At 52.1% G+C, this 26,787-nt stretch overlaps 1 protein-coding gene across 1 annotated transcript in view; it reads left to right on the top strand.

Moving 5' to 3' along the window:
• Positions 1–2,612: 2,612 nt before the first annotated feature.
• The window catches only part of TMEM181 (transmembrane protein 181), a 33,483-nt gene continuing 9,308 nt past the window's right edge, over positions 2,613–26,787 (top strand). The window contains exons 1-11 of the mRNA XM_025049047.1: positions 2,613–2,677; positions 3,121–3,224; positions 9,531–9,586; positions 11,294–11,384; positions 12,610–12,731; positions 16,096–16,206; positions 20,564–20,644; positions 22,078–22,177; positions 22,655–22,785; positions 22,983–23,074; positions 24,005–24,062. Of these exons, the coding sequence (XP_024904815.1) occupies positions 2,628–2,677; positions 3,121–3,224; positions 9,531–9,586; positions 11,294–11,384; positions 12,610–12,731; positions 16,096–16,206; positions 20,564–20,644; positions 22,078–22,177; positions 22,655–22,785; positions 22,983–23,074; positions 24,005–24,062 (996 nt within the window). The 5' untranslated portion in view covers positions 2,613–2,627. The remainder of the gene's footprint in view (positions 2,678–3,120; positions 3,225–9,530; positions 9,587–11,293; positions 11,385–12,609; positions 12,732–16,095; positions 16,207–20,563; positions 20,645–22,077; positions 22,178–22,654; positions 22,786–22,982; positions 23,075–24,004; positions 24,063–26,787) is intronic.

Genomic DNA, 26,787 nt, shown 5'->3' on the forward strand with positions numbered 1-26,787 from the left:
TAGACGCGGCACCCTTGAGGGGCTGACCGGGTGGAGCGGTCACGTCGGCGTTTCGTGCAAGTCTGAAGTTCAGCTAGATACAGACGTGGAATTGCCCAGATGTTACTGTCTCCAGCAGTGGGGACCACGAAGGGGCGAGAGTAAAGACGGGAGGAGAGGCACAGGGCAGCGTTATGCAGCTGCGTCCCAGTAAGGCGGTGGCAGTGAGCCTTGGCCGTGGAGAGCCCTAGTTTTCCAGCTATTTCCTTGGGGAATTTATGGCTCCACAGACTTCACCTTGTGCGAAGTGGCCCACTGGGAAAGGTTATGCGAACGCATAGCGGTTTGGATTATGGCTGCAGTTTCTGGACTTGGTTTTCCAATAAAGGTGTTTTTAGTTTCTCTAGGAAACATGGCTGTCATATTTTAAATCACCCATGAAATTGAGATTAATTTAGGAGGGACCTGAAGAGTCCACGCTGGCCCTGAGGGAACAGTCTGTTCCGCTGCATTTGAAAGGTCGTCTAGAGCTTGGGGGCTCCAGCTTGTCCAGAATTTTAGAATGTGTATGAGGTGCCTGAGTGTGAAAAGGTTCATGGGCCTGGAGAGGGACACTGACTATGTGTCTCATCAAGAAAAGAAAAGACAGACACCAGGCCGGCGGGGTTTTGTAGGAAGTAAGTCTTCCTGCTCTGGTTATAGAAGATTTTCATCTGCTGTGGTGCTTGACTCAGCCAGCGAGTGCGAGGACATGGGGGCCCCTTTCCTTGCTCCCTGGCATCTTATCACCAGTTCGAGGGAACTTCGTGAACGCTTGCAAGGTAGCCGATGGCCGTTGAGAGCTGAGTAGGTGTTTTCTGAATGCCTCCTGTGTGTCCGGTGTCCGTGCAGATAGACTGGTGCTTTGTCTTCAGGCGCTCAGCTGTGTCGTACGGATTAGGTGTGTTGTAACGGTTTAAAAACGTGGGCAGCGGTGAGATGGAGAACCGAGGGGAAGCTTCATGGGACATGCAAGGAAGCCGTGAATGCCGTGTCAGATCTGGAAGGCGTGGCGGGGAGCAGAGAGCATTTCCGATCGGGAGACCAGCGTGCGGTCACCGGGCGTTCTGGAGCCTGGCCTGACCCTGCCGGGCTGCAGCGTGGAATTCAAGCTCGGGAGCCTGATGCTTGGGTTCGAATGGCTCCGTCACTTCGTGGCTTTGTGATCTAGGGCAAGCTGCCTGCCTTTCAAAGCCTGAGCTTTCTCATCTGTGGGGTGGGGATACTAAGTACCTACCGCAGAAGGGAAATGCGATGACCAAGGGACAGTTTGGGGGGACCTTGAAAGCCATAGGGAGGACTAAACTTCACTGAGTGGCTGTGGGGAGTCCCATGGGCTTTCTGTGCTGGGGAGTGCGGTGGAAATGCTGTAATACCCATCTGGGGGGTAATCATGGCAGGAGCGGTGAGGGCCGGGACCCCGAGCCCAGTGCGCATCACTTACGGTCAACAGGTTTAAAGTCTCTAAGCCTCAGTTTCCCCATGTGCAAGCAGAGGCTGGACTTCCTCCCTGAGGCAGTTTCTGGCTCTGATATTTTAAGGCTTTCAGGCCTGTTACCATCTTTCAGGTTCACAATCTGAGTTGGGCTCAGGCTACTTAGTCCACTGGCTCTCTCCTCACGCACAGTAGGGTCGTTTGTGGTTCAGCCTGTGGACCTGAGTCCCAGAGGAAAAGGTCGAGGCACTCATTCCTTTATTTCTTCACTGTGACACTGCACGTCCACTCCCCCGAGGCCTGGCGGGTCCTGCTGGAGTGAGCCGACCCAGTATCAGCAAAGCCACGTCAGAGCAGTGGTGGCTCCAGGGCCCCACCTTTGCCTTGAGACAAGGTCCAGCTGATTTCCTGTGAGGAACCGGAGTCTCTGGCCATAAGGGAGAGGGCGTGTGTACACAGAGCCCTGTGAGTTTTGTGCCACAAAAGCAAATAGCCGTTCCCTCTGTACCCGTTAAAAGCCTGTTCTCTCCGCCAGAGTGTACTCACCTGTCCATAAGGCGTGAGAAATTCCTTCCCGGGGTCTCAGCTCCCAAGACCAGGAAATGCTCGTGGATTAGAAACAGCGCAGAAGGCAAAGCAGTGGCACCCTGACGCCCTCACGTCTGGGTTGATGGGTCTCCTCTGTAGGTTACGGGGAAGGGTTGGCTTCCTGCGGGGCGGCCTGGCCTGCCACCTCCTTGTACCAGGGCTGAATTACAACACTGCCACGTGCATGCGTTTGCATCACGTCTGGGGCTGCACCGAGGACGTGACACAGAGACCATGTGGCCCGCCAAGCCTCAAACGTGTTGTCTGGTCCTTTCAAGATTTTTCTTTTGTTTGCTGGCCTCTGATGGAGGTTGTTCTAAAAGAGGAATGACCCTCGCCCCACCATTTCCTCCTGATGACAGGATGGAGTACGGATGACTCGGGGAACCCGAGCGTGTGAGTGTGAGGCTAGGTTTCCACGTTGGTGTTAAGTCACAGAAAACTGCCAGCTGGTTGCTCACTGGCATCAAAACCACACCCCACAGGGCAGGTCAGGCAGAGCTTCACCACCATGGGGCGACGCAAGTGAGGGGGCCTCAGATCGTGAGGGACCCTGGACAGGAAACCTGACACCGTGGAAAATGTGATGCTGGTGGCACCTGGAGTTCCCAGTCTGGGCTTGACTGTCACAGCTAAGTTAAAGCTGCACGTTTGCCCGTGAGAGACTTAGGGCCTGCCACTCAGGCTCTGCTCTGGCAGCTTGGGGTGGGGCTGTGTGCAGAGGGGGGACCAGCCACCACTTATGTGGCATGGTGAAATGTGCCCTGGGTGGGCGTGGAAGCCGTAGCACATTCCCCTGCCACGAGGAGTGGGTGCGGCTGGCCCTGTGCATCCCGGGGTGGATGGGGCCCTCTCCGACCCCGAATATACCAGCGTGTCACCCCCACCCTGCAGTGGTCCCTGAGGTGGGTGAGACTGTTTTACCAGGCAGGTCACCTGGTTTCGGAGTAGGTCCGCGGCTGGGGTGAGGGCCTGCAGGTGGGGTGGGGTGGCCTGGCGTGTTGCTGGTTCCGGGAGGAGCCTCCTGTGACCTGAGCCCTTGGCCCGCTGGCCCCTCACCGCTGGCTTCTGCTCCGCAGGCTGGCGCCCATGCGGCTGTACACGCTGTCCAAGCGCCACTTCGTCCTCGTGTTCGTCGTCTTCTTCGTCTGTTTTGGCCTGACCGTCTTCATCGGGATCAGAGGTAAGGTGCAGGTTTGGATCCTTCTATCATTTCTGGTTCTCTTGCTGCAGCGCTTTTTAGCCCAGCCCAGCTGTACCCACCTGCTCTCTCCCGCCAAGGGCCCCGTCGTGCGCCCGCCGAGTGGAGGGGTGACCCTGCTTCCGTCCCACACAGCTAGGGCCTGAGGTCAGTGTGGCAGCACTGGGCGACCTTGACAGTGTAGCTTTTGTTGGAGAGTCAGACATTTCTGGAGAGGCTGTTGCGAGCCAGGACGCAGCCTGAGTGCTGGGGAATCCAGACCATGCTGGTGGCTGTGGGAGACGGGCCGGTGGACATTCTACTGCAGCAAGGGGCGGGGGCGGGGTGTGTGAGGTGCTGGGGCACAGGCCTAGGGCGGCCGCGGGGGCAGGAAGGCTGCTCTGGCGATGCCCGAGCTCTTGGCAGGAAGGGACCTGCGGGTGGCGTTGGCCTTGTCTTCAGGGCCCGAGGTGCCCTATGGTCCCCCAGCATGCTGTTTGAAGGGAAGAAACCTGGGTTTCTGGAACCTTGTGAAAACCAGCCGACTTCTCTGGCCCTCAGCTTTCCACCTCTGAGAAAGGGAGTTGGATGGGACGATTTCAAAGGCATTTTCGAAGCTAAAGTCGCTATGGTGTGTGCCTCAGCGGACTAGTTTCTTAACCTGAAACTTGGCTTGGTGAACGGACGGAGGAAGCTGGGGAGAGGGTGGTTATTTAGTTGCTATTTACCTGCTGATGATGAAGGCGGTGATGGTGACAATGGCAACTGTAGCCAACCCCTTGTTTTTCTTCCCACGAAGTCCCCAAAGAATAACGGTTACATTAATCACAGCGCAAGACATACCCATTATCTTGGGTGCTTTTCACGGCTGTCCCTTAAGGTTTGTAGGGGACCATTCATGTTCTCATGGAATCCAGTCTCACGGGACCTCAGCCAGCTCTCGTTTCCTTAAGCCATTGTCTGTCTCAAACACCCGGGATTATGCTCAACCTTCTCCCCTCTTGCAGAGACGAAAAGTGACGCGGCAGGGCCGAGAGGAGAAACGTGACGTCAGGGTTGCTGGGCCCCTGCCCTTCTTCCCGTAGGGTCCTGGCATTAGCCAGGGTTCTCCAGAGAGACACCGGTGGGGTGAAACAGCCAATAGGAGATTTATATAGATGCAGATTTATTACAAGGAACTGGCTCGTGTCAATACGGAGGCTGAGACGTCTCGGGGCCGCACCTGGTGGGACCGGTGAATTCCGTGGGCGTGGCCCGTTGCTACACTTCTTTTGCTGCGAGGTGACTTTCGTGGTCAGGAGCAATGCCGTGTGGAGTACCGTGATGGTGCTAAGGCCAGCTTGGTAGTCCACAGACGGTAGTTTTGGCAAAAGTGTTGCGCGTGGGGAAGGCAGTCCATACCCAGAGTGAGTGTAAGGTCCGTTAAGAACAAGACGCGGTCCATTAAGAACATACCCAGAGTGAGTGTAAGGTCCATTAAGAACAAGTCGTGAGGGAAGAGGTCCCATGCAGTCAGTCCGCACTGATCACCTCGGTCAGTAGCTGGCTGACCGCTCCCCCCAGTCCCCTAGGAAACAGGGCTGTGTCAGGGGCCCAGTGTTGGACTCTGCTGCTGGCACACTGGGCACTCAGCGGTGGCCGTGGCCAGGTCAGCCTTGGTGAGTGGAGTCCAGGTGCTGAGCCCGTGCATAACCTCCACCCCTGCCCCCAAGGTCACTTTGCTCATGAGCCCACTGGGCAGTGGCCGGGGACAGGGGCCGACGGGTATCCACTGGGTGGGTCATCCTTCCTTCTCGATTATTAAAACCCTCCCTTACAGAGGTCACTTTGGTTAGCAATCACATAGAACCCAAGTATTTTCATATTTTTTGCCTATTTAGAGAGGTCCGGCCACATACCTCTTCCTCAAATTTCCTTGTCACCATTTTTCCCACGTGTTCCTTCCAAGTCCCTTACCATGTAGGCAAACCATTGGCCACACCCAGCTGGCATATAGTCCAAGCACAGTGGACAGCCAGGTGCACTGCCCCAAGCTCTGCCCGCTGGGGGGATTTTCCTTCACCTCTGTCCTTCAGGGGTGTCCTGGGGGCTGCAGTGCCACAGCTGTCCCCTTCAGGTGGTGCCTGCCTATCGTGAAGAACCGCCTGCAAACCAGGCCCGAGTCTCCTCGTCCTCTGTCAGTTGACCTTAGAGAACTCCGATGGTGCCACAGGTGCATCTGGGAGACAGAACTTACTGAAGCTGAGTGGGGACCGTGGGTGCTGGGGCCACTTCTTCCTGTAACCTTCCTGAGCCTCCGGGGCCTGCTCGGGCCGGGTCACACACGTACCGTCCCATCTGGTGATGGAGCACTGCCCTGCACGCCCAGCTGCGTGGCTTGGTGGGTCAGGTAACGCCCGTCATGATGGACAGCTCAGGTCGCACGGTCACTTGGTAGCCGGTGGTTAAGCGTCAGTCTCTGCTGAGGCCCAGCAGCAGGCCAAGTGGAGACTAGTTATCTGCAGAGGATGACCCACCCAGCGGATACCCGTTATCTGCAGAGGACGGGTCCTGAACGCCTGCTCTGAGACTCACCCCGGCGGCCTGCGGAAGGCTCCAGCTGGCATCCTGGTCTGCCGCCGCCTCGCACACGTTGGCGCTGCGGCCAGCAGGGGGCAGCACGCACGGCAGGCCCGGCCTGTAGCAGCGCCTCCTCTGTCTCGGGACCCACTTGTATGCAGCAGCTTTTGGGTCACTGGGTACGTGGGCCGGAGTAGCCCACCCAGCTGGGGAACATGTCACCTTCAAACCCCAGAGCCAGTCAGGCGTCGTGCATCTGTTCTGGGTGCACGAGAGCCCCAGGGCAGCAGCTTATCCTCACCTCAGAAGGGATATCTCTGCAGGGCGCACACCGGTGCCCCAGAAAGTTCACTGAAGCAGAAGGCTCTTGAATTGTCATCAGATTCATTTTCCACCTTCTGACATGCAAGTGTCTTGCCGACAAGTTTAGAGTAGTTGCTATTTGTCACTCACTTGCTACGATCAGCATAACGTCTTCAGTGTGATGGACCAGCATGATAACTTGTTGGGGGGAAGATGGTCCGGGCCTCTGTGGACTAAGTTGACATCAGCGGGAGAGTCGATCTACCCAGCTGCAGGACAATGAAGTGTACTGCTGGCCTTGCTAGCGAAAGCAAACAGCTGGTGGGCCTTGTTGGGGATGGAGAAAAAGCCATTTGCCAGAGAAGTAGTTGCATATCAGGTACCAGAGGACGTGTGAATTTGCTCACACGATGAAGCCCCGTCTGGTACAGCAGCTGCGCTTGGAGTCGCCACCTGGTCGAGCTTATGATAATCCGCTGTCACCCTCTCGGACCCATGTGGCTTCCACACAGGCTGTGTGAATTTGCTCACACGATGAAGCTCCGTCTGGTACAGCAGCTGCGCTTGGAGTCACCACCTGGTCGAGCTTATGATAATCTGCTGTCAGTCACCCTCTCGGACCCATGTGGCTTCCACACAGGCCAAACACATGAGTTGAATAGGGATGTGGGCAACTTTCAAGTCCTTCATGGTGGCACTAATGTCTGCAGTCCCTCCAGGAATGCGACATTGGTTTTGGTTTACTATTTTCTTAGGTGGAGGCATTCTGGTGGCTTCCACTTGGCCTTTCCCACCATGATAGCCCTCACTCCATAGGTCAGGGAACCAGTGGGGTTTCTGCCAGCTGCGTGTTCCAATTACGCAGCCTAGACTGGGGTGCTAACCACTGGATAAGTCTGGGCTCCTACTGGTCCCGTTGCGACACGTACCTGAGCTAAAACTCCGGACATCCGTGGTCCCTACTCTGACTGGTGGACCACAGTGCCGTATTTGGGTCTCCTGGAATCAGTGTCAGATCAGGGCTCGTGTCTAGTAGTCCCCCACATGTCTGATAATTTCCTTTTTCCCAGTGCACACGTATCTAGGTAAAAGGCTATAGGTTCCTTTAGGGGAATAATTAACAGTATGAATTTTTGGCAGTATACCAGGTCGCTTTCTTAAGGGACCCAGCACCTTCTTCGTTTGAGGGGTTTTGGGTCTGTAACCTGGCTCATATCTGGAAACTGTTGAGAGTCTGTGACTCTGTTTCTGTGATTTCAGGTTCGACTTTGTTCACTTGACCTGGAACTTTTCTGTTTATACAGATTAAGTAAGAATTTAGTTGGCTTCCTATGAATTTCACTTCTGGGAACACCATGCTCAGCTAGGCCACGCCGCAGGTCAGTGTGAGTCAGGCTGTCGTGATTGCCGCCTTGACTCTGCCGTCCATGACGATAACCACACCCACCTTGCCCTTGGCGGTGGAGAGCCACCGCCGGCCCCTGCCACCCTGCATCCAGGGACTCCACTGCGCTTTGTTTTCCCAAGTTGGTAACCGCAGTTCCCACCGTCAGGAAGGCCTGGCGTCCGGAGAGGGGCATCTCAGAGCTCCGAGGGTGCTGGGGCTCCCCTCACCCGGTGGGTCTTAAATAACAAATCCAGCCCAACAGACACCCTGGGCTCCCCAGGCCTCTGACTCCCTCCTCTGCTTTCAGCCAGACAGGTGGCCTTTCGATTCACCCACCTTTTGGTCATTTTTTTTGCCAGCCAACCAGTCAGACTGTTAAGAGTCACAGCGCGCGAGCTGTGACTTTAAGTGTAGAGTGTCTGCTTGGTGAGCCCCGATCCGACCTCGCTCCTTCCACCGTGTCTCACACCCCGGGTGTCCATTCCCACGCATGTTCTCCAGTTTCTATCCGTATAAATCAGAAAACTCGAGTAGTTCTTTTGGGGTGTAGCACCCTCCTCATGAGTCACCCTTTGTACCTTGCCTGCTGGGACTTGAGTCTCGTTACAGTTCTAGAAGCGAAGAGGGTGCGTTCTGAGGAGAGTCAGCTTTGTCCCTTGAGGCAGCTGCCCCGGGGGAGGCCAGTCCCGTGGGGAGTGCAGGGTGGGTCCCTTAGAAGAGGAACAGCCGCCTCCACTGGGGATGGGAAGACCTCCCCCACTGGCACAGGTGGCTCATCCGTGTCCCCCAGCTTTGTCGGGATCTGCCCGTGTGTTCCCAGAACAGGAACCCCCTCTTCCCTAGTCGATGCCCTCGCTTTAACAGCGCGGCACCTGTGCGGCTGGGGATTCACCTCGCCTTGCAATCCAGCCACTTGCAAGATGAGGTTCTGGGCCTGATTTTCGACATTCTGTGCCCGGTGGCGGCAGGCGGTCAGGGCCTCCTTCAGGGGATGCAGAGAAGCTTCCGGTCACTTATGGGCACTTGAGCTGGGAACTCAGATCCCCCAGCTCATCCTTTTCTTTCCCCGCTTTGTCCGGCCGCATTAGAGGCAGCCAGCCGACCTCATTACGTTGGTTAGTTTTCAATAAATGTTCTAAAGTGTCATAACCAGTCACTGAGCTCCTTGCTTCTTAGAAGCGGTTGATTAGGCGCATCCGACCGATTCTGCATCTTTTCATGGCCCATCGGTGCTCCCTCTACGACAGGACATAGTCATTAGCGTCTTTAAATCTAAGCAGGTTAGGGAACCAATTCCAGAAACCCCAGAACCACCATGGAAAACTCATCCTTAACATTCTTTCCTGAAGAACTAAAGTCTGTATTAGTCAGGGTTGTCCAGAGACACCGAACCCGCGGCAGGTGGGGGATGGGCAGTGAGGCAGCGGGAAACTGGCGTCCCAGGCTGGCAGTGGTTTGTCTTAGAACAAATGCAGGTCTAAGTTCATTCACACTGTTTCCTTTGGTCAGTTCTTCTAAGGCCAAAGCTCTGAAACATTACAGGGTAAGACTCTACGAAGCTTGCATATCTGTCATTTCAGGAAAAACCTCAAGTCTATATTAGTATACATTATGCTTTTTTATATCCTCAGCTTCATAAATAGTTTTGGAAGACTGGATTAAATTGAATAGATCGATGTGTCTAAATTTTTTAGCAGAAATCTTTAAACCGTAGGAAATAGATAGATGCCGTGTGCGTCACGAGCGTTCTCCTGGGCCCGCGTTGCAGAGGGGCCATCGAGAGCAGTGGCGAGGGCCCGCCCGGCCAGCAGACCGGGGAGACGGTATCTGTGTGGCGGTCATTGTGTCACCAGCGCTGGGAGGTTGTCAGGTGTGGCAGGGTGCACGCGTGTGTCAGTGTTCGTGCGTTTGTACGTTTTGTGTGTATATAAAACCCCTCAAGACAGACCAGGAAAATAAGACTACCTCCTTGTAACATATGAGTCTTTTCTGGTATTTGAAAAAAATCAATTAATTATCGATATAGATATAACCTGCCTGTTTCTTCTCTTACACTCTAGGGCCCAAAGTGATCCAGACTTCTGCAGCTAATTTTTCACTAAATAATAGCAAAAAGGTAAGACTGGCTCTAAGTGGCAGCCCGTGGAGTTTATAAACGTCCGGGCCACTAAGAAATGGCCCTGCTTTAGAGGGTCCTTAAGGCAGACCACCTCACTCTGCAGCTTGCTTCTCAGCAACGTGCGGTTCTTACTCCACTGTCGGCTACTGGCCTCCGGGTTCTCGTTTGCTGAAATGACCTTTTCTGCTGTAATAAATATGTCAGTGCCGAGAAAGGCCATGGTGTTAATGCTTAGGGAGCGGCAGTTCACTTCCAAAGGGTGCTTAACTCGTCCCAGCTCCTCACCTCTGCAAGTCTTACTGTATTGGTGAGTTCTGAAATGCTCACCGTGTTTGCCACAGTGAAGACGTGGTCTCCATGTCCGGCTTCTGACAGTGACAGTTTCTCTGACGATTGTCATTCCTGGCATGAACTAGTGTAAATGAAAAATCCTTTTTTTCCTTTTTTTTTTAATGTGCCTTGATTCATCACCATCATTAAAGAAAAACAAAGTTCTACCAATGGGACCTTTTTGGTATTTTTCAATACATACTAACTTCTGAGAGCCCAGACAACGAAACCCTTTTACTTCTCCGCATGGCTAACATAGTCTCTATCCGTAAACTGAACACAGTTGCCTTGAATCCTCATGGCATCATAACGTGTGGTTTAAATCTGATTATCTGACCCCAGATGTCTCCTTATCTCTGTTCTCCCAGTTCCCTGCTACGCTTGCAGAAACTCTTACAGGTTTTCACACAGGCAAAATGAAACAAATGTCATAAAACTGACACCTTTTAATTCTCCCTTTTGCCGCTGCGAGCTTGGGAGGGCTCCTGTTTGCCCATTTTCTTTGCATTCCCTCATTTCCTTTGCCTCCCAGGCCAAGGGTCTCATTCAGAGAGGTCCAGCCATGGGATCCCTGGACTGTAGTTTGGTCTTTGAAAATGCTTGTCCCTCGAGATGTCACTTTTGACACTGAAAATAGCCGCTGTCCCACAGAACTGACTTGCTTCCTCATGTCTGAAAGATTATAGGCATCGGACGATAGATGTCATCACTTTGGTGGCTTTGGGGCACATCTTCTGTCACAGGGGGTTGTATTGAGGCCTGCCAGAAGCACTAAAACCCCAAACCACATGTCCACATTCAAAGACTGTGCATTCAGACTTGCTTTTCTTTGGCACTGTGGGTGGTCTCCGTTCCCCACAGCCGTTAGATGCCAGTATTGTGTTTTTCAGCAGACACCACAGAAGTGTCACTGGCTACATAGTCCCCTCCAATTCACCCCCCGAGGGGTGTTAAGACTTTCCTAAAGCCGAAAGTAACAGACGTCCAACAGCAACATGTCTGGCAGACTGATACTAAATTAGTGATTCTTGTGAATATATTCCTTTGGTATTACTACCTTATTATACCTCTCATCATATGGGCTTTTAATTTTTTCTCTACGTAAGGGTATCGTCCCAAGGCTGCAGGCGGTGGAAGCCACTGCTCACAGGTTTTCCTGAGAGACAGAAGTGGGTTGCAGCAGGAAGCCAGCCCTTTCTTTTTCTGGAAGGCAGGATTTACTTATGTCGTCAAAAGGAAAACTGCACGTTTCTGTTTCAGCGCTGATGCGCTAACCTTTTTGCTGAATGTAGATTTTGCATGTGAAGGTGAGGTATTTGGTAGACGCGATGAAAAGGTCACGTGGGTTCCTTTAACTTTTTCTTTTTCCCTTAGATAAAGCCAATTCAAATACGTTCGAATCCACTGTCTAAATATAATCAGCAGCTGTGGCTGACATGCGTTGTGGAGTTGGACCACTCAAAAGGTACGAAGCCTGGAGGTCTGGTATGACTTTCCTTCATACAGAGCGCCATATTTTAAAAGCTGAAAGCTTTAAAATCTTTCAACAAGTGATCAAAGATGGATTGCAAGGATGGTCTTTATTCTTTATAAAAGCGACAAACTGGAAGCCCCTTAAATGTCCTCCAGTGGCTCCGGGGCACATCTTCTGTCACAGGGCGTTTCACTGAGGCCTCCCAGAAGTGCTGACACCTGATGCAGCCCTTGGAGTGCTGGTGGGATGCTGGTCAGCTGGTCAGGGGCTGCGTGCTGTACCTGCTACTGCTACAGCCTATTCAGTGGGGTCCTGGCGGTATCTGGAGACATTGTGACCTTTTGATTGTCACAGCTGGGGAGAAGGGGGTGCTACTGGCATCTAATGGGTGGAGACCGGGGATGCTGCTAAACATCCTACAATGCACAGGACAGACCCCACCAAAAAGGCTTATCTGGCCTCAAAATATCAGTGGTGCTGAGACTGAAGAACCCCGCCCCAAAGCAGCCACAGTTTATAATGAATTGTCTCCATTCATACGGAACGGCCCTGGTCATATACTGTCCCTGGTAGAACTGAGAAGGCGCTCACCCACTTCAGTTTCTACGTTCTGTGATTCAGGCGAAGAGCTTCGGTTGAGAAATAATTTGAAGAGAACCCTACGGCCATCGTCAATTAAGTGGAAAAAATACATATTACCAAAAAAAAAAAAAACCTTTTTGTAACATTTTAAGAAGATAAATTTGATATCACTGTGTATTTGTATACCTAGAAAATGGTCTAGAAGGGTGGACCCATACACGATCATGGTTATCTCTGGGAGGGGGATTGATTATAAGTGCTTAATGCCATTTTTATATTTTTTATATTATATGATTTCTTCATAAGCATATAATCAGAAAAATATATAATCAGAAAAATGAATCTATTTTTATATTGGTATAAAGTTAAAAATGTGGGAAAGAAAAAGTAAAATTTCATTGGCCTTGAAATATTTGTCCTTTTGCTGAAATGAAACTGGCAGGTCTGAAACGTGGGTTTTGGCCCGGGCCCCCAGCATGAGCAGTTGCACGTAGAACCTAACGGAAAGGCTTCCCTTTGCTGGCAAAGATGCCGAGGCGGCCAGAGACCGTGCTGCGCCGTCACAGCACCAGGCAGGCACCTTTGTGGGCGCCGTGCCTGCCGCGGCCTGACACTGGTTTTCTTTCTTTCGTAGAAACGTTCAGTCAGATAAGCTTTCCCATGACTGTTAAAGTGAGCGGGGTTGCTCAAGATGGAACCACCACGTTCATTAACAGCAAAGCGCACAACCGGACGAGGACCCTCACGTGCGCGAGGGTGAGTGGGCGCGATGGCCCCTGGCTTGTCGTGCCGCACGATCACGGACTCGCTTCTTAAGTAAAAGGTTGAGTCCGACTAAGGATGGTGGGGGAAACTCGCCTCCCTTTATGTGCTGATACTCTTAGGAATCTTAACCATACACACGTGCGGACACGCTCATGCACACGTGCACAAACATGTAAACACACTCACACACACACTGAGCATATGTGATACCTGGTTTGACTGTTTGTGCAGCTTACTGCCTGCTGTGTCCATGGGTGCCGGTGGGTGGGCCCCCATCACACACGTCTGCCACAGCTCCGTGGTCGTTTCTGATCACGGGGCTCAGGGTGGTTCCCCACGTGTGATGAATGCCTGGATCTGTCTAGGGGCTGAGGCCCAGGCCTCGCAGGAGGTGGGGCTGCTTCTTGAGCGTCTGCTTGAGGGTGCAGCAGGCGGCTGTGGGCAGGAAACCGATGGCCCGTGGTGGGACCGGAGCCCTCACCCTCGGTCTTGTCGGCGCCATATCGGTCAGGAGCGGAGGAGTCAGACAGAGGTCGCTGCTGTGGCGGAGAGGCCCTGTCAAGACGCCTGGTCACGTGGAGGACATGGCGGAGAGGACGTGTGTCTGATGCAGGGTGAGGACAGCAGTGTCCCCAGCGGGCTGTGTGCCGGGCACTTCCCGGACGTCACCCCGTTTAGCCCTCACAGCAGGCCCACGGAGCAGGATCTGTCATTGGAGCCCATTCTATACAAGAAGGAACCGTGGCTCGGGGAGGTCAGAGGTGGTGAGGGAAGGGCCAGCGCTGCAGCCGCACATGGCCCGGGGGGCGGCTGAGGAGCACTGGCCAGTTGGTCCCCGAGGAGGTTCGCAGGCGGGCGGCCTCCCGCCCAGTGGCTGTGGTCCCTCCCCGCCTGACGTGGGTGAGAACCCCAGCCTGAAGGGGACGGGCTGTCGGGAGGGCCGGCAGTATGCCCTCTCCCGGCAGAGTCACTGCCGTGTCCCCTCCCTGCACGGTGGCCCTCATGTGCCAGCCCTGTCAGGTGGACTAGGAAGCAGCACAGCGAGTGGCCTCTCTTCTGCCTCCGTGTCACCGCTGTGCTGTGCGTGGACTGGCCTGGTTTCCACGCCTTCCCTGCCTGTCCCTGGCGAGTGGTGAGGACCGAGGTGAATGTCGTGTGCCAGCGTGCGGTGCCCGCACAACCCCGCGTGCCTGCAGCAGGTGCTCCATCAGTGCTGCCGACCAGACGGGGGACGCCAGCTGTGGCGACTGCAAGGTCCGCCGTTCAAGCAGCAGCCTCCCCCGCTCCGTCCCCAGGCGGACGCCTGGGTCTGGCCTCAGCAGCTGGCATTGCTGTTTCTCGAACTGAGCAGGTGATGACAGGTGGTCAGTGACTTGACCCTGAGCCTGGTGTGACTGATCTTGCTGGTTTGTCTGGGACCCAGGGGTTTCCCAGGACACGGCACTTTCTGTTTTAAACAGGGAAGTCTCAGGCCCGTGGGGACGAGTTGGCCGCCCTGCCTGGAGCCTGTGCTTTGAGTAGAGCCAGGCTGCCCACGAGGCCACTGGTCTGCGCTGCTGCTTGGTCGGACGCGCCCGCCATTCTGTGCACTGTGACAGTGGCCCTTCGGGCATCGCTGTGGTTTCTCCCCGCCCCTGTCGGTGGCCTGACTTCAGTTTACATTGTGTTGCTGTTGGGAGCTTCTTCTTCTGTGGTTCTCTCTCTGCTCAGGTCCCTCCTTAGGCCTGTGAGGAGCACTGCCTTGATTTAAAAAAAAGATGGAGTATTTTGTTATAGAGACATCAACACCCTTTTGTATTACCTGTTTCTGATGTAAAGAAAAGATGTCGTCTCGGTCGGTTGTCCACACCTCGCGGGGAGAAGGCTGCAGTTCTCTCATGGAGCGATTGTCAGCATGTGCACCATGGCTTGAACTTGGCATCCCCAAACCCTCAGATGGTTTCACTGTAGTTTTCAAACTTGAAGATGGGTACAGCCGGAGATATCCCTCTTTTGTTAATTGAAACACATCCTGTAAATCCAGGCAGATTCTTAACGTGTCAGGAGTGCTTTGCTACTCAGCTCAAATAGGTTCACTTGTGTAAACCGTCGTCACGCTGAGTCCTTAGCTGCCCCTCCCTGTGCATCACCCTGTGACCGTCGGAGATGAAAGGTCGATTTGGTTTTGGTGCGACCAGGGCCCCACACTCACGTGCCCTGTGAGCAGGTGGCCAGTACACATGAGGGAAGAGAAACCACAGCCCAGATGGAGTGAAAATAGCAATGGACTCGTGTTCCAGCCTTGGGAGAGCGGCCAGCGGTCCCCAGGTCCATGGCGGTGGGCTTTGGTGCAGGCCCGGTGTCTCCGTCTGGCCTGGTGGTTTGCAGAGGTTCTGACATGTACCTTCGTGCGCTCACCTTTTCTCCGCTGCCTTTCCTGTCCCTTAGGTCAGCAGCCCCGTCTCCGCCATGGTCCCGTTACCCTGTCAGGGCTTCTTGTGTGTCACCCAGAGCTGTTGTCCTGGGAAGCCTTTGATCAGTAGTAGGGGTGACCGTGCCCTGCTGAGCTGCGGCGCTAACGAGCGCCCCTGCGAAGCCGTAGAACTGCCTGCTTCTGGGCAGAGAGTGCCCTTTGATGGCGCCTCCCCTCGGGTACCGAGAGGACTTCCAAAGGGGCGTGCTGGCCGGTCCGGCAGGGCGTGCAGAGCTTTGCAGTCTCTGCTGGCCCGGCCACGAGTACTCATCTGCGTCCCCGTGCCACTGTGGAAAGAGGGGACCTGAGGAGACCCGATTCTTGATTCTAAAGGACAAAAGAAAGGGGTTCTTGGCGGAGATGTGAACACAGCACCCACACGAGCTTGTTCGCTGTGGTTCTCACAGCCTTTGTCGTGGCTGCGTCCTGACCTCCTAACAGACTTCAGGGGCCTCCGCGTCGGGAACGACAGGCTAATCGGGACCAAGGAAAGCTCGCAATCCACTGTGTGTCCTCACAGCAGTCGCCAAAGCCGCCAGAGCGTGAGCCGAGGGTCTGACTTGTGTCCCCGCTCACACTGCCCCGAGCCCCTGTGTTTGTAGGAGTGTCAGGTGGTGTCGTACTATGAACTTGTTAATGCACGTGCACATTATTTTGAATCACCCAAAGCAGAAAGTCTAATGACTGTAATTCATATATTATTTGTTTCCAAAAGTGCCTTTTTGGGTCTTTCTTTCTAAGAACTGTTTTTGGCTGGCATCTGAATTTTTCTGGGCTTCTGGCAAGTTCCCTGGAGATGATCAGTTCTGATTGTCTGTTGTTGAAATGTGTAACTTCATGGGTCCGGGGGTGGGAGACTGAGTCTAGCGTGCTTTAAAGACACAGCCTCCTGTGTATTTGCAGAAGTGTGCAGAAATCATCGTGGCTCACCTCGGCTACTTGAATTACACTCAGTACACAGTGATTGTGGGATTCGAACACCTGGACGTGCCCGTCAAGGAAATGAACTTTATAGTGAGTACGCCCGCTGGCCTCGCGTGTTTCCATGGCTCATTCGTTTAGCTCCCGTTCTTCTGACGAGTGAAGTAACCCAGCATCGAAATCATGTCATTTTGGACAGTGAAAGACATACACAGTTTTCAAAAATTATAGGGAAATCACAGTTCTTTAAGGATATGGAACCAAGAGTAGCTTAAAAAAAGAGCATGAAATTGGAAAACCTTCGCAGCGTTCTGAGATGAAGAACAGGGAGCAGAGGTTGGCGGTCCAGTGGAAGGTCGTTAAGAGGCTCCCAGACGAGCAGGGCTTCCTGCCCCGGCCCCTGGGCGTGGCTCAGTCCCCGCCAGAACCTCTGGTGAGGCGCAGGCACTGCTCTTATGTGGTCTGCCCGAGTGACACAGGTCTCATCGTTGGACTTCGTGTCCCCTAAAATCAACCTCCTCGTTCCTTCCACTTCCTGGGAGTCAGAATAGCCACTAATTCCAGAGCGCTTTCATCACCCCCGAAAGAAGCTTCTTAGTGTTCACTTCCTGTTCTCCCCTCTCCCAGCCCCCAGCCATCGCTCATCTTTCTGTCCCTACGGATTTGCCTCTTCTGGACCTTTCTGCCTGTTCTGGACATCTCATATGAATGCAGTCATACAGCATGTGGTCTTTTGTGAGTGACTTCTTTCGCTAAGCATAACATTTTCAACGTCCATCCGTGCTATTGCGGATATCTGTACTTCATTCTTTTTTTTGGCCAGGTAATATTTCGCTGTGGGAATACTGCATTTTGTGCATCCATTCATCAGTTGATGGGCATTTGGTTTGTTTCCCTTTTTGGCTATTATGAGTAATGCTGCTGTGAACATCTTAGTAAAGAGAACTGTCTCTGGGTGGTGGGCTTAAGGTTTAATTTTTTTCTCTTTTCTGTTTTTCATAATGAGCTCTTATTGCTTTCATAATCAAAAGACAAAATTAAAAAAAAAAAAGGCTCCTAAGGCAACTGCTATGTGAAGGGGAAGTCCAGGATACATTCTAGCCTTTCTCAGAAGGTTCGCTATGGAAGAGCTGGCTGCCTTAGAGAATCGCAGAGTAACATTGTCTCCAGCTTGTATAGAGACGCAATAAGAAATTACAGACCCTTACGCAAAGTGTTTCTACTGTTTCTACGTCTTCTATAAAATTGCTCTTGGAAACGGTATCCGTTATGTTGTGAACTTTGATCGAAACCTCCAGACGGAATTCCCTTTGTTCACATGTTCTGACTCCTTTTATGAGAGAGCGAGAGCTATAAACTCATGGCATTTCTCTTCTAGTGTTAGATGCTAGACATTTCAGAAATAAGCTTTTATGCCGAATTGCAGTAATTACTGACGTCCTGGTCCAGGTTTCTGCTATAATTATTTACCCTCTTTCTTGACAATTTTCCCATTTATAAAACTTTAAAAATTGTTTCTATCAAATCTGGCTTTTAAAAATTATCATTAGGAACTAACTACCTTTATTCCTTTTTCGAAGTAAACAATGTATGTGGAATAAAGTGCATCTTAAAAGTATGTTAGTGATACTATTGCAGACTTGCCAGAATGGCTAAAATGAAAAAGACGAGGAAATGCCACAGTTGGCCAGGGCGTGGGGCACCAGAGCTCTCCTGCTCTGCCTGTGAACGTGCGAATTAACACAGTGGACACGCGGGCACATGTTGCCCAAAAGACGTGCATTTAGATGTTCACATCACAGCTGCGCAATTCTCAGTAGCTCCAAATTGTGAACTGCTCATCAACAGGAGACTGAACACACAGATTGTGCTATATTCCTGTAATAGAATATTATGCAGCAATGAGAATGAATGATTACAGCTACGTGCAGCATCAGGGATGACTTTCTAAGCATAATGTTCAATGAAATAAGCCACCCACAAAATAGTACATAGTGTATGAGTCCATTTATATAAATTACAGAAACGGGCAAAGCGAATCCGTGTGGTTAAATCAGAATTAGTGTTGGTGGGTTAGTGACTCGAAGGGGCCAGAACGAGAGGGGCTTCTGGAACGCCGTGATGCTTCTTGATCAGAACACTGGTGTATGCAGTTTGTGACAGTTCATGGAGCTGTACACATAGGCTATGTACATGGTTCTTGGTAAGTATACTGTCTTTTGGTACAGACTTAAAGCATGGAGCACACTTTAAAAGTCAGAGCTCATAGGGGTTGTTGCCTGTGTAACCACGTACATTTCTTTAGACAATCCCTGCTGCTTTGACAGAATTTGACTTTCGAGAGTTTCTGTGCCTTTGGCTTGGCATTTCCTCGGAAATCTTTGGCGTTTGGAGTTTTGAGTTCTGCGCTCTCAAAGTCTAGAGTCCATTCTCACCGTGTGTGGTGGTGCCCTTGGCTCTTCTGTAAGGGCTCCAGGGCCAAGCGGTCACCTTCTCCTGGATGTCACCATTTGTTTCACTTGCCAGGTCTTCCTCCTCGAGGAGAATGAAGTTCAGGGTGAAAATGATCATAGTTGCTTCTTCAGCCTACTGGGAGGTAGCGTTGTCACTAGGGCAGGCTCAGAGCATTCGGATGCTCTGGGAGGTAGCGTTGTCACCAGGGCAGGCTCAGAGCATTCGGATGCTCTGTTTTTAGCAGAACGTGTCTGTCCTCATACTTTTCTTCAGATTTTTCGTACTTAGGATTCATGGAGCTTCTTGGATTTGTGAATTTATAATTTTCATCAAGTTTGTAAACAATTTGGCTATTATTTCTTCAAATATTTTTCCTATTCTTCTGCCCCTTTCCCCACACCCAGAGAAATTCAGGGACTCCAAATACACATCTCTTAAGCGACTTAGAGTTGTCTCATGGATTACCGACGCTCTGTTCAATTTTTTCTCTTTCATTTTAGACCGTTTCTATTGCTGTCTTCACGTTCACTAATCTCTGTCATATCCATCTTCCAGTTCTCTACTTCGCATGTTCCATCTTTCCTTTAGCTTCTTGATGTACTAAGCTGCTAATTCTATCATCAGTGGTTTCTGGGTCAGTTTCGATTGATTCATTTTTTCCTCATGATGGTTCATGTTTTCTTGCTTTTTTACATGTCTGGCATTTTTGATACTGCAAGACATTGTTGATTATTAGGTCTTCTATCCTTATAAATATTCTTGAGTTTCGGTCAGGGGTATCATAAAATTACTTGGAAATGGTTTGATCTTTTCAGGTCTTGCTTTTAAACTTCACTAGGTTGGACCAAAGCAGCGGTAAGTCTGAGGCTGATTTTCCCCCCACTGAGGTAAAGCCATTGGAGCAAACTGCCCAGTGCCCCGTTTTCCTCTCTGCCGGGGGAGCAGGTGCTGCTGCTGGCCCCTGTGAGCACCCGTGAGCCTCTGGGGACTTTTCCCAACCTCAGGTGGTGTACTCCACTCATACACGGTCAGTCCTCAGGTGGGGAGTGAGGCCGATACCTGGCACTCTCTCTGTTCAGCCCTCCTCTCAGTGCTCTGTTTTGTGACTTGGAGCTGATGAATTGTCACCCTGGATTCCTAGCGGGGTGTTCACGGCCCTGGGAGACCACAAGGCTCTGCGTGGTTCCCCCATGATTGGCACCCGGAGAGTACACCTCCTTCCCATCAGCTAGAGATGATGTCGTGTGTGTGTGTGTGTGCGTGTGTGTGTGTGTGTGTGTTTCTAGGGTCTGTAACTCCGTATCTATTCCAAAGTGGATTTTTTTAAACTCCTTAGATGATTTTCACTCAGCAAATGAAATGATGGGGCTCGTTGGCCCAGGGCCGTGCAGTGTCCTGGGGTCTGGTGGTGAGTCCGGCCGGTGACAGGTCGGAAAGGCTGCCTTCTGCCTGCCATTGGTGTGTGGTGTTCGGCTCTGTCGGCGCACTCCTGGCGTGAGTGAAGCTACCGTCGGCGTGAGAACCGACAGCTAATTCCACTATATTTTTTGGTTTCAGATTCCTATTTATATGTTTCACTTCATCTTTTTTTAGAACATCCTACCTATTCACAGTTTTGCATCTTTAAAAAAAATCTGTTTCTTTTCATGGCAAGCCTGGCTTTCCCTTATAAAGAGATTGACAGTGTTAATCTTTGAGATTTAAGAGCCAAATGCTCTTCTTATGATTATAGAATAATTTATCTTCCAGATTCATCATTAATATAACACCATTTAAAACTATTTTCAATTCTTGGTAATTAAGATTTTCAAAGTCTGTATTCTTTAATATAAAAATAAAACGTACTAAGTGTTAACATTTTAGAACATGTAAGAAAGCATAAGGAAAGAGCACTTTCAGTTACCTGTCCTCACGCGTGGGGATACCTATTCCAATCCGGTGTACTTCCTTTCAGATGCATGTTTTTTATAAATTGCACCCCTGTTCTCCCTTTCAGTGGAAGACGTATAACTCTGCGTTTTCCAAGCTGGAGGTCTGGTTCCGGTTCGTCTTCGTGGTGCTCACCTTCATCGTTACCGTAAGTGCCGTTCCCCTGACGAGGGCAGAGTCAGTTGATGAACTGTGACCGTCAAAGCGCCAACTGCCCAGGAGACTCTCCTGAGCTCCGAGACGCTCCATCCAGTGGCTGACCAGCGTTACCAAGTATTCCGTGTGTCTGCGAGGACGCCGCAGTGCAAAAAGAGGGACGTGGTGTCCTGTAGCAGGGACCTGTGTGCGGTGCGACACTAAGTACAGATCACTGACCTGTAGGCAAACTCTTCTCCGTGTGCAGCGACAAATGCCGGCATCCACAAGCTTAGCGTGACCTTGGGGGACATGCTCACCCTTCACGCACAGGCCGTGCCCACGGAGGCCTGGTCCGTGAGGGCGGGAGCTTATGAATTGGAGGAGGAGAATGTGTGCCTCACGGTGACTTGGTGCCATCTGGGGGTGGGATTCTTCCTGCATCGGCTGCCTGTCCATGCTGACGCAGATGGGGTGACATTTCGGAGACGTGTCCACTCTTTGCAGTGGTAGCCACTCCCATCTCCACCCAACAAACACTTGGTGCCTCGCAGACTAACTATACAGAAAGACACAGGCCCATGGGGGGCATGTAGACAGCCTATGGCGACCCGGGACCTGGGTGTGGATGAAGGGCGGGGCACAGCCGCTGGAACACACAGATCGCTGGGGACTGGTCACACGCGGGGCTTCCTGTCGTGAGCTTACCGCAGGAAAGTGGAGAACTGCCATTGACATTTGGTCAGTCAGATGTCCTTGCTGTTTCTCGAAGCATCTCTGGGGCCTGGGGTGCTGGGGCTCGAAGAGCTGGCACCCAGGGCCCTGTGTTTTTAAACAAGAGAAACGGTCTGAGCCTAACAGATAGATTTGCGGAGATGAGCCATTGTCTAAGCAGTCCAATTGCCTAGAAAAGTATTGGCTTGTGTTAGCGTATAGAAAAAACCACCAAAACAAAACAACATAAGCCCAGGCGTAAAATTCACAAACTGTGCAGTGTTTTAAAGCAGTTGGAAGACACTCGTCCCGTGGGCCACTGCACCTCCTTCCGGGGGTTTGGCACAAGCTCTGCCCGTGGTCGTGGGCCTTGTTCCCGGGCTGCTCCTTGGATGCTGTAAATGTTGCGATGTCGTCTGTAAATGTCGCGCTGCTGGGCGCGTGTGGCCTGGGCCCCGGGGAGGTCCTCCTCTGTGCGGCTCCGTCACGTTCCTTGCCCGCCCCCAGCCCAATGGGGACAGCTGTGACCTTCTGATCCGGGTCCCCTTTGCAGTAGCTCACCATCCTGTCCCAGTTGTCACTAATGCTCTCAGTAGTCAGTTCAGCAAGAGGTTAACTCAGGTCACGGCTGGCACCATGCCCGTCGACTGGGGCAGGCTTATGGTGATACTGCGCCAGGCATGAGCCGAGACCGAGACCATGACCGTGACCGAGGCCCAATCTGGTTTGCAGTGCCTGTTTGGCCACTCCCTCCGGAAGTTTTCCATGAGGGACTGGGGGATCGAGCAGAAGTGGATGTCCATTCTTTTGCCTCTGCTGCTGCTTTACAACGGTAGGTGCTGTTTTTATTCTGGAGTTTTCTCCTTTGGAATTTAGAGCTGACGGACGTCTGAGGCAGCCTGGCCCACGTCTCCAGAAGTGCCTCAGGTGGGGTGGGGGCCCCGCGCATGGGTGACATTGCACCAGGACCGAGCAGGTGCCGGCAGCTTTCACAAAGGAGGGCCTGCTTCGGTGGCTAGTACCAAGGAGGGCCACAGATGCGGCCTCCTGGGAACTTGGCCGAAGGTGGCAAACGCCGCGTGCTCCTCTTCCCGGGCTCCAGAAAGCTCTTGCTTCCGGAGCTGCAGCCTCGGGATTCCCAGGCCTGCGGGGCAGCGGACGGTGGGAGCGGACAGCATCGTGCGACTTCACTGGGGCAGTCTGTTCATTGGCTTTAGGTTTTCTGAAAAACAAAACAGCCTTTAGTTCCTGCCTTGCAAGACGCTGGCGGCCGCGCCTCCACCGCACCCTCCCGCCTTTCGTGTTCCAGATCCCTTCTTCCCGCTGTCCTTTCTGGTGAACAGCTGGTTCCCGGGCATGCTCGACGACCTCTTCCAGTCCGTGTTCCTGTGCGCCCTGCTGCTCTTCTGGCTGTGCGTGTACCATGGCATACGGGTCCAGGTGAGCCGCCAAGGACGTGGGACACCATCCCCCGGGCCAGCCTCTGCTGGTCGTCCTGGGAAGGACTTATCCTTGAGAACCTGTCTCCAGCCTGGTCGTCAAGAACGCACGCGTTGTAGAAATGACTTGAGTATCTGTGATCCAGTGTGCGCTAAGATTACTAACTGCTGTGTTCCTTCCGCTTTTTTGCATTTTAGGGAGAAAGGAAGTGTTTGACATTCTATTTGCCTAAATTCTTCATTGTTGGACTATTGTGGTTGGCTTCTGTTACACTAGGAATATGGCAGACGTGAGTAATTTTATTATGTGTGATGCTTCAGTATGGAAAGTGTTCAGCCTTGTGGACAGATCCAGAGTTTAACTGTATTTCGTGAACTCATCCAGAAAGGAATCTGTCACCCAGTGTTTCAAGATTGAGTAATGTGGCTTGAACTGAGGGTTCATTTTCACCTGAATGGCATGTGGAGACAGACATGAATCTTCTAGCCTAGGATGGAAAACGCCTCCTGCAGAGAGGCGAAGGCTTCTTCTGTAGGCCGCTGCTCCGGGCAGCTCCCAGTTCGCCACTGTCCACCCGACGTGCCCGTGGCTCCTGTGGCATCTGTAAACTTTCCCGTCCTTACACCAGCTCCCAGGGGTTCTCTTTGCTGGTATTTTTGTGCTGCTGTGAAACGGTGCCACCGCAGAAGCCTAACGGGTTTTCTGCAGAAACAAGTTCCATTTTAGGGGCGTGTTTTTGACACCTGGCACATCAAGCTAATGGCCCAATGATGACAGGACTGAGCTCACACCTTCTCTGCTTCCCTCTCCCTGCCTGCCTGTCATCTCAGCTATCCAGGTTCATTTTAAATCGGGTTTCATGGAAGTTTATATTTACTTTTATTACTTTCTTTGTCTGCTCTTCTATTTCCTGGTGCCCATATATGTCATTGAAAGGTGCCTAGAAAACAGACCTTAATTAAAATTGCAAGAGAAGCAGTATAGGAATGAAAGATACTGCGACTTCACAGTGCTGACTGTGGACAGACAGCACCGTTAGCATTGTGTGTGTTTTCAATGTGAAATTTAGGATTTCTCATAAATTTAGGATTACTTTTTAAAAATCCTTTGCTGTTGGTGAGCAAGTAGTTTATGTTAATGAGTTTTTTAAAATCTAAGAGTATAAAAGAAAAAGTAAACTAGTTATTAATTTATGACTTTTTTGACAACATATTTTTAGAGTTAATGAGTTACACGATCCGACATACCAGTACCGAGTGGACACGGGAAATTTTCAGGTAAGAATTGTGAATGAAGCCTGAGGATTTTTTTTTAAATGGTGTTTAAAAATAATACTAAATTTTGTAACTTAAATTGCACTGTTGACACAAGCTTGCTAACTGGCTATTTTGGAAGGACTAGGGAAAGTTCATGGGTGGAAAATTTAGAAAAATGTGTTGGAGTAGCATGAAAAATAAACGTTTAAAAACTCTGTTTTCGCTCCTAGCCCTTGGTTTGTGGTTGAAGTGCCAGAGCCAGAAGTTGTCAGATTTTAGGAACATTGTAGAACAATTAAGAAAACATTTCTGTTCATTTAGTTCTCTAAAGTAGTGGGAGGTTTCCAGCGAGCAAATGGGCTGGCCGGAGCCTGTCCCTTTTGAACAGGGATCCAGGATGTTTACTTTACACAGAGGCCTGCAAGTGACAGTCAGCCCGAGTGTGACTTCCCCTCGACCCCCAGTCATGTGGCATTTCTCTGTGCCTCTCAGCAGCCCCTCCGGCCACAGCTCCCGCTGAGCCCGCTGTGGACCCACAGGGTCTCAGTCGTGTTCCCCGTGCGGGGCAGTCCCGGTGGCACGAGCTGAATCTCGACCTTGGGTGACATCCAGCATTTCTCTGTGGCTTTGCAGAGTCTCCTGGAGAGTGATGGGGAGTGAGTCTGCGGTTCTTTTGGGAACGGCCAGAGACAGAGGGCAGTGTAGTGAATGGTGATGTGCTAAGGCGTCTAACCTGCGTTGAGACCGTGTCATAGAGAACAGTGTAAATGCCTGACCCTTAACCGAAATCCGGGCGGGAGCACAGTAGCCTTTCCAGTCCGTTATTTCTCAGTTGGAGGGGTTTTGAAGGTGGCTGGATGTGTGCCTTCTGAACAGCATGCCATGACCTTTGCCTTCAAAGTGTACACGACCTTGTGATGGAGAAAGAGCATAGAAAATAAAGACCACTACCGCCAGGAGTGGGGGGCTCCACCGGATGTGCCCTGTGGACAGCGGGCCCAGGTCACTGGGGGAGGCGGCATCTGTGTGTCCTTTAACTACATTTGGGGGGAAGGACTGTACCTTGTGTTGGAGAGGAGGGGGAGAGGCGGTCTGGGCCAGGGAGGCGCTGTTCCAGAGTCTTGTGGGCAGGGTGAGGAGGAGGGCGTCGGCCAGTGCCCAACGGCAGGGAGCCCCGAGTCAGCCAGACTCGTGGGGCTCTGCTCCAGAAGCCAGATACCCTAGGAAGGCTCAAGGCCACATCAGGTGAGGGGCAGGGCCTCAGTGGAGGTGACTCTAGTTGGGGGTGGGGACACTAAAGGACAAGGAAGGGACTGTTTGACACATTCTCAGGGCAGAGCCTGCAGACGCAGGTGACAGACCACATATGAGGCTGTTGGTTGAGAGCGTAACCCCCAGATTTAGATAAAATAGTACAGAGTCATGCTGATCTACTGTTCTTAAAGCTTTCGTCTGGTGCGGTCCCCTCATTTTTCATGGAGGAAACTGAGGGTGGCCAAGGTTCTTGCCCCGAGTCCCCCACTCGGAGCTGCGAGCCTGGTTTCCAGGCCCCCAGGGCTCCCCGGACACTTGGCCGGCAGCCCACCTCTCTCCCTAGTCCTCTCTTGTTTCATCTGTGAAAGAGGGTGATGATGGAATCTTCCTGAAGGAGTTGTGAGGATTCACTTACACAGTGAGGAAGGCGAAGCACTTGGCACAGTGCCAGCCCTGAGAAGGGCTTCATGTCACAGCCACCCGTCTGCCCCATCTCAGTCAGGTGGTCGGGAAGCCAGCCATGAGGGGGCTCAGGAGTCACCACAGCCCCCCTGGGAAGGACAGTGGCCTGGTCTGTTACTGAAGGAAACACTGGAAATCAGAGACTTCTCGGAAGCTGAGAAAAGCCACAGGGACCCACGACTGATCTGGTGAAGTCCCTTTATTTCACAGATGAGAAGATAAATCCTAGACGACAGTCACAGTTCTGACGAGGCGAAGCAGATGCTGGTTTCCTGACCAGCAGTCCTTTGACATGGAGGGGGTTCTGGCTCCAGGAAGAAAGGGCAGGGGTGGAAGATGCCGCGGGGTAGTGCACTCCACGGGGGGAGTCTGTGGCTCTAGCAAGAGAGGGTGCGTCACCCACCCTGCGGGCGGCCCCACCTGCCTGCCCACCACAGCCTCTAACCTCAGAACAAAGCGTTCTTGTTTTTTCTGTGAAAAAGTTACCCAGTCCTGTGGTTTCAGACCTGATGTCTTCCAGATGCTCTGGGTCCGCCCCCTCATCTCACAGATAACCAGCAAGTGGTGACTTGCCTGAGGAATTCTCGGGGTCTGGTCCTGGGTTCTTTGACACGTGTCACCATCTTCACAGGCAGAGCAGGGAGCCAGGCCTCACCCCAGGGACAGAGATGAATAGGAGCCACTGCAATTTATTGAGCACCTACTACGTTCCAGGCCGTGTGTGTGTGTGTGTGTGCGCGCGCGCGCGCTAGGAGCTTGGCACATGCAAGGGAAGCAGTGTGGGTTCTTGTCATCTGATTAGCGAGGGCTGGGGGTCCTCTTGGGTGGAGCCCCCCTCTCTCCCAGCAAGGATGGGGGCTGAGCATCTCCTTGTTCTGTTTTAGAGAGTGACCTTCAGGGCTCTGGGTCCCTTTTAGAAACGTTGGCCTTTCCTCCTGCACGTGGCGCTGGACGGAAGAGCAGCTCTGAGACCTTGTTTCATTGCAGGGAATGAAAATGTTCTTCATGGTGGTGCACGCGGTCTCCATTT

The sequence above is a fragment of the Pteropus alecto genome, unplaced genomic scaffold (genome assembly GCF_000325575.1).
Source record: "Pteropus alecto unplaced genomic scaffold, ASM32557v1 scaffold195, whole genome shotgun sequence".
Classification (NCBI taxonomy): domain Eukaryota; kingdom Metazoa; phylum Chordata; class Mammalia; order Chiroptera; family Pteropodidae; genus Pteropus; species Pteropus alecto.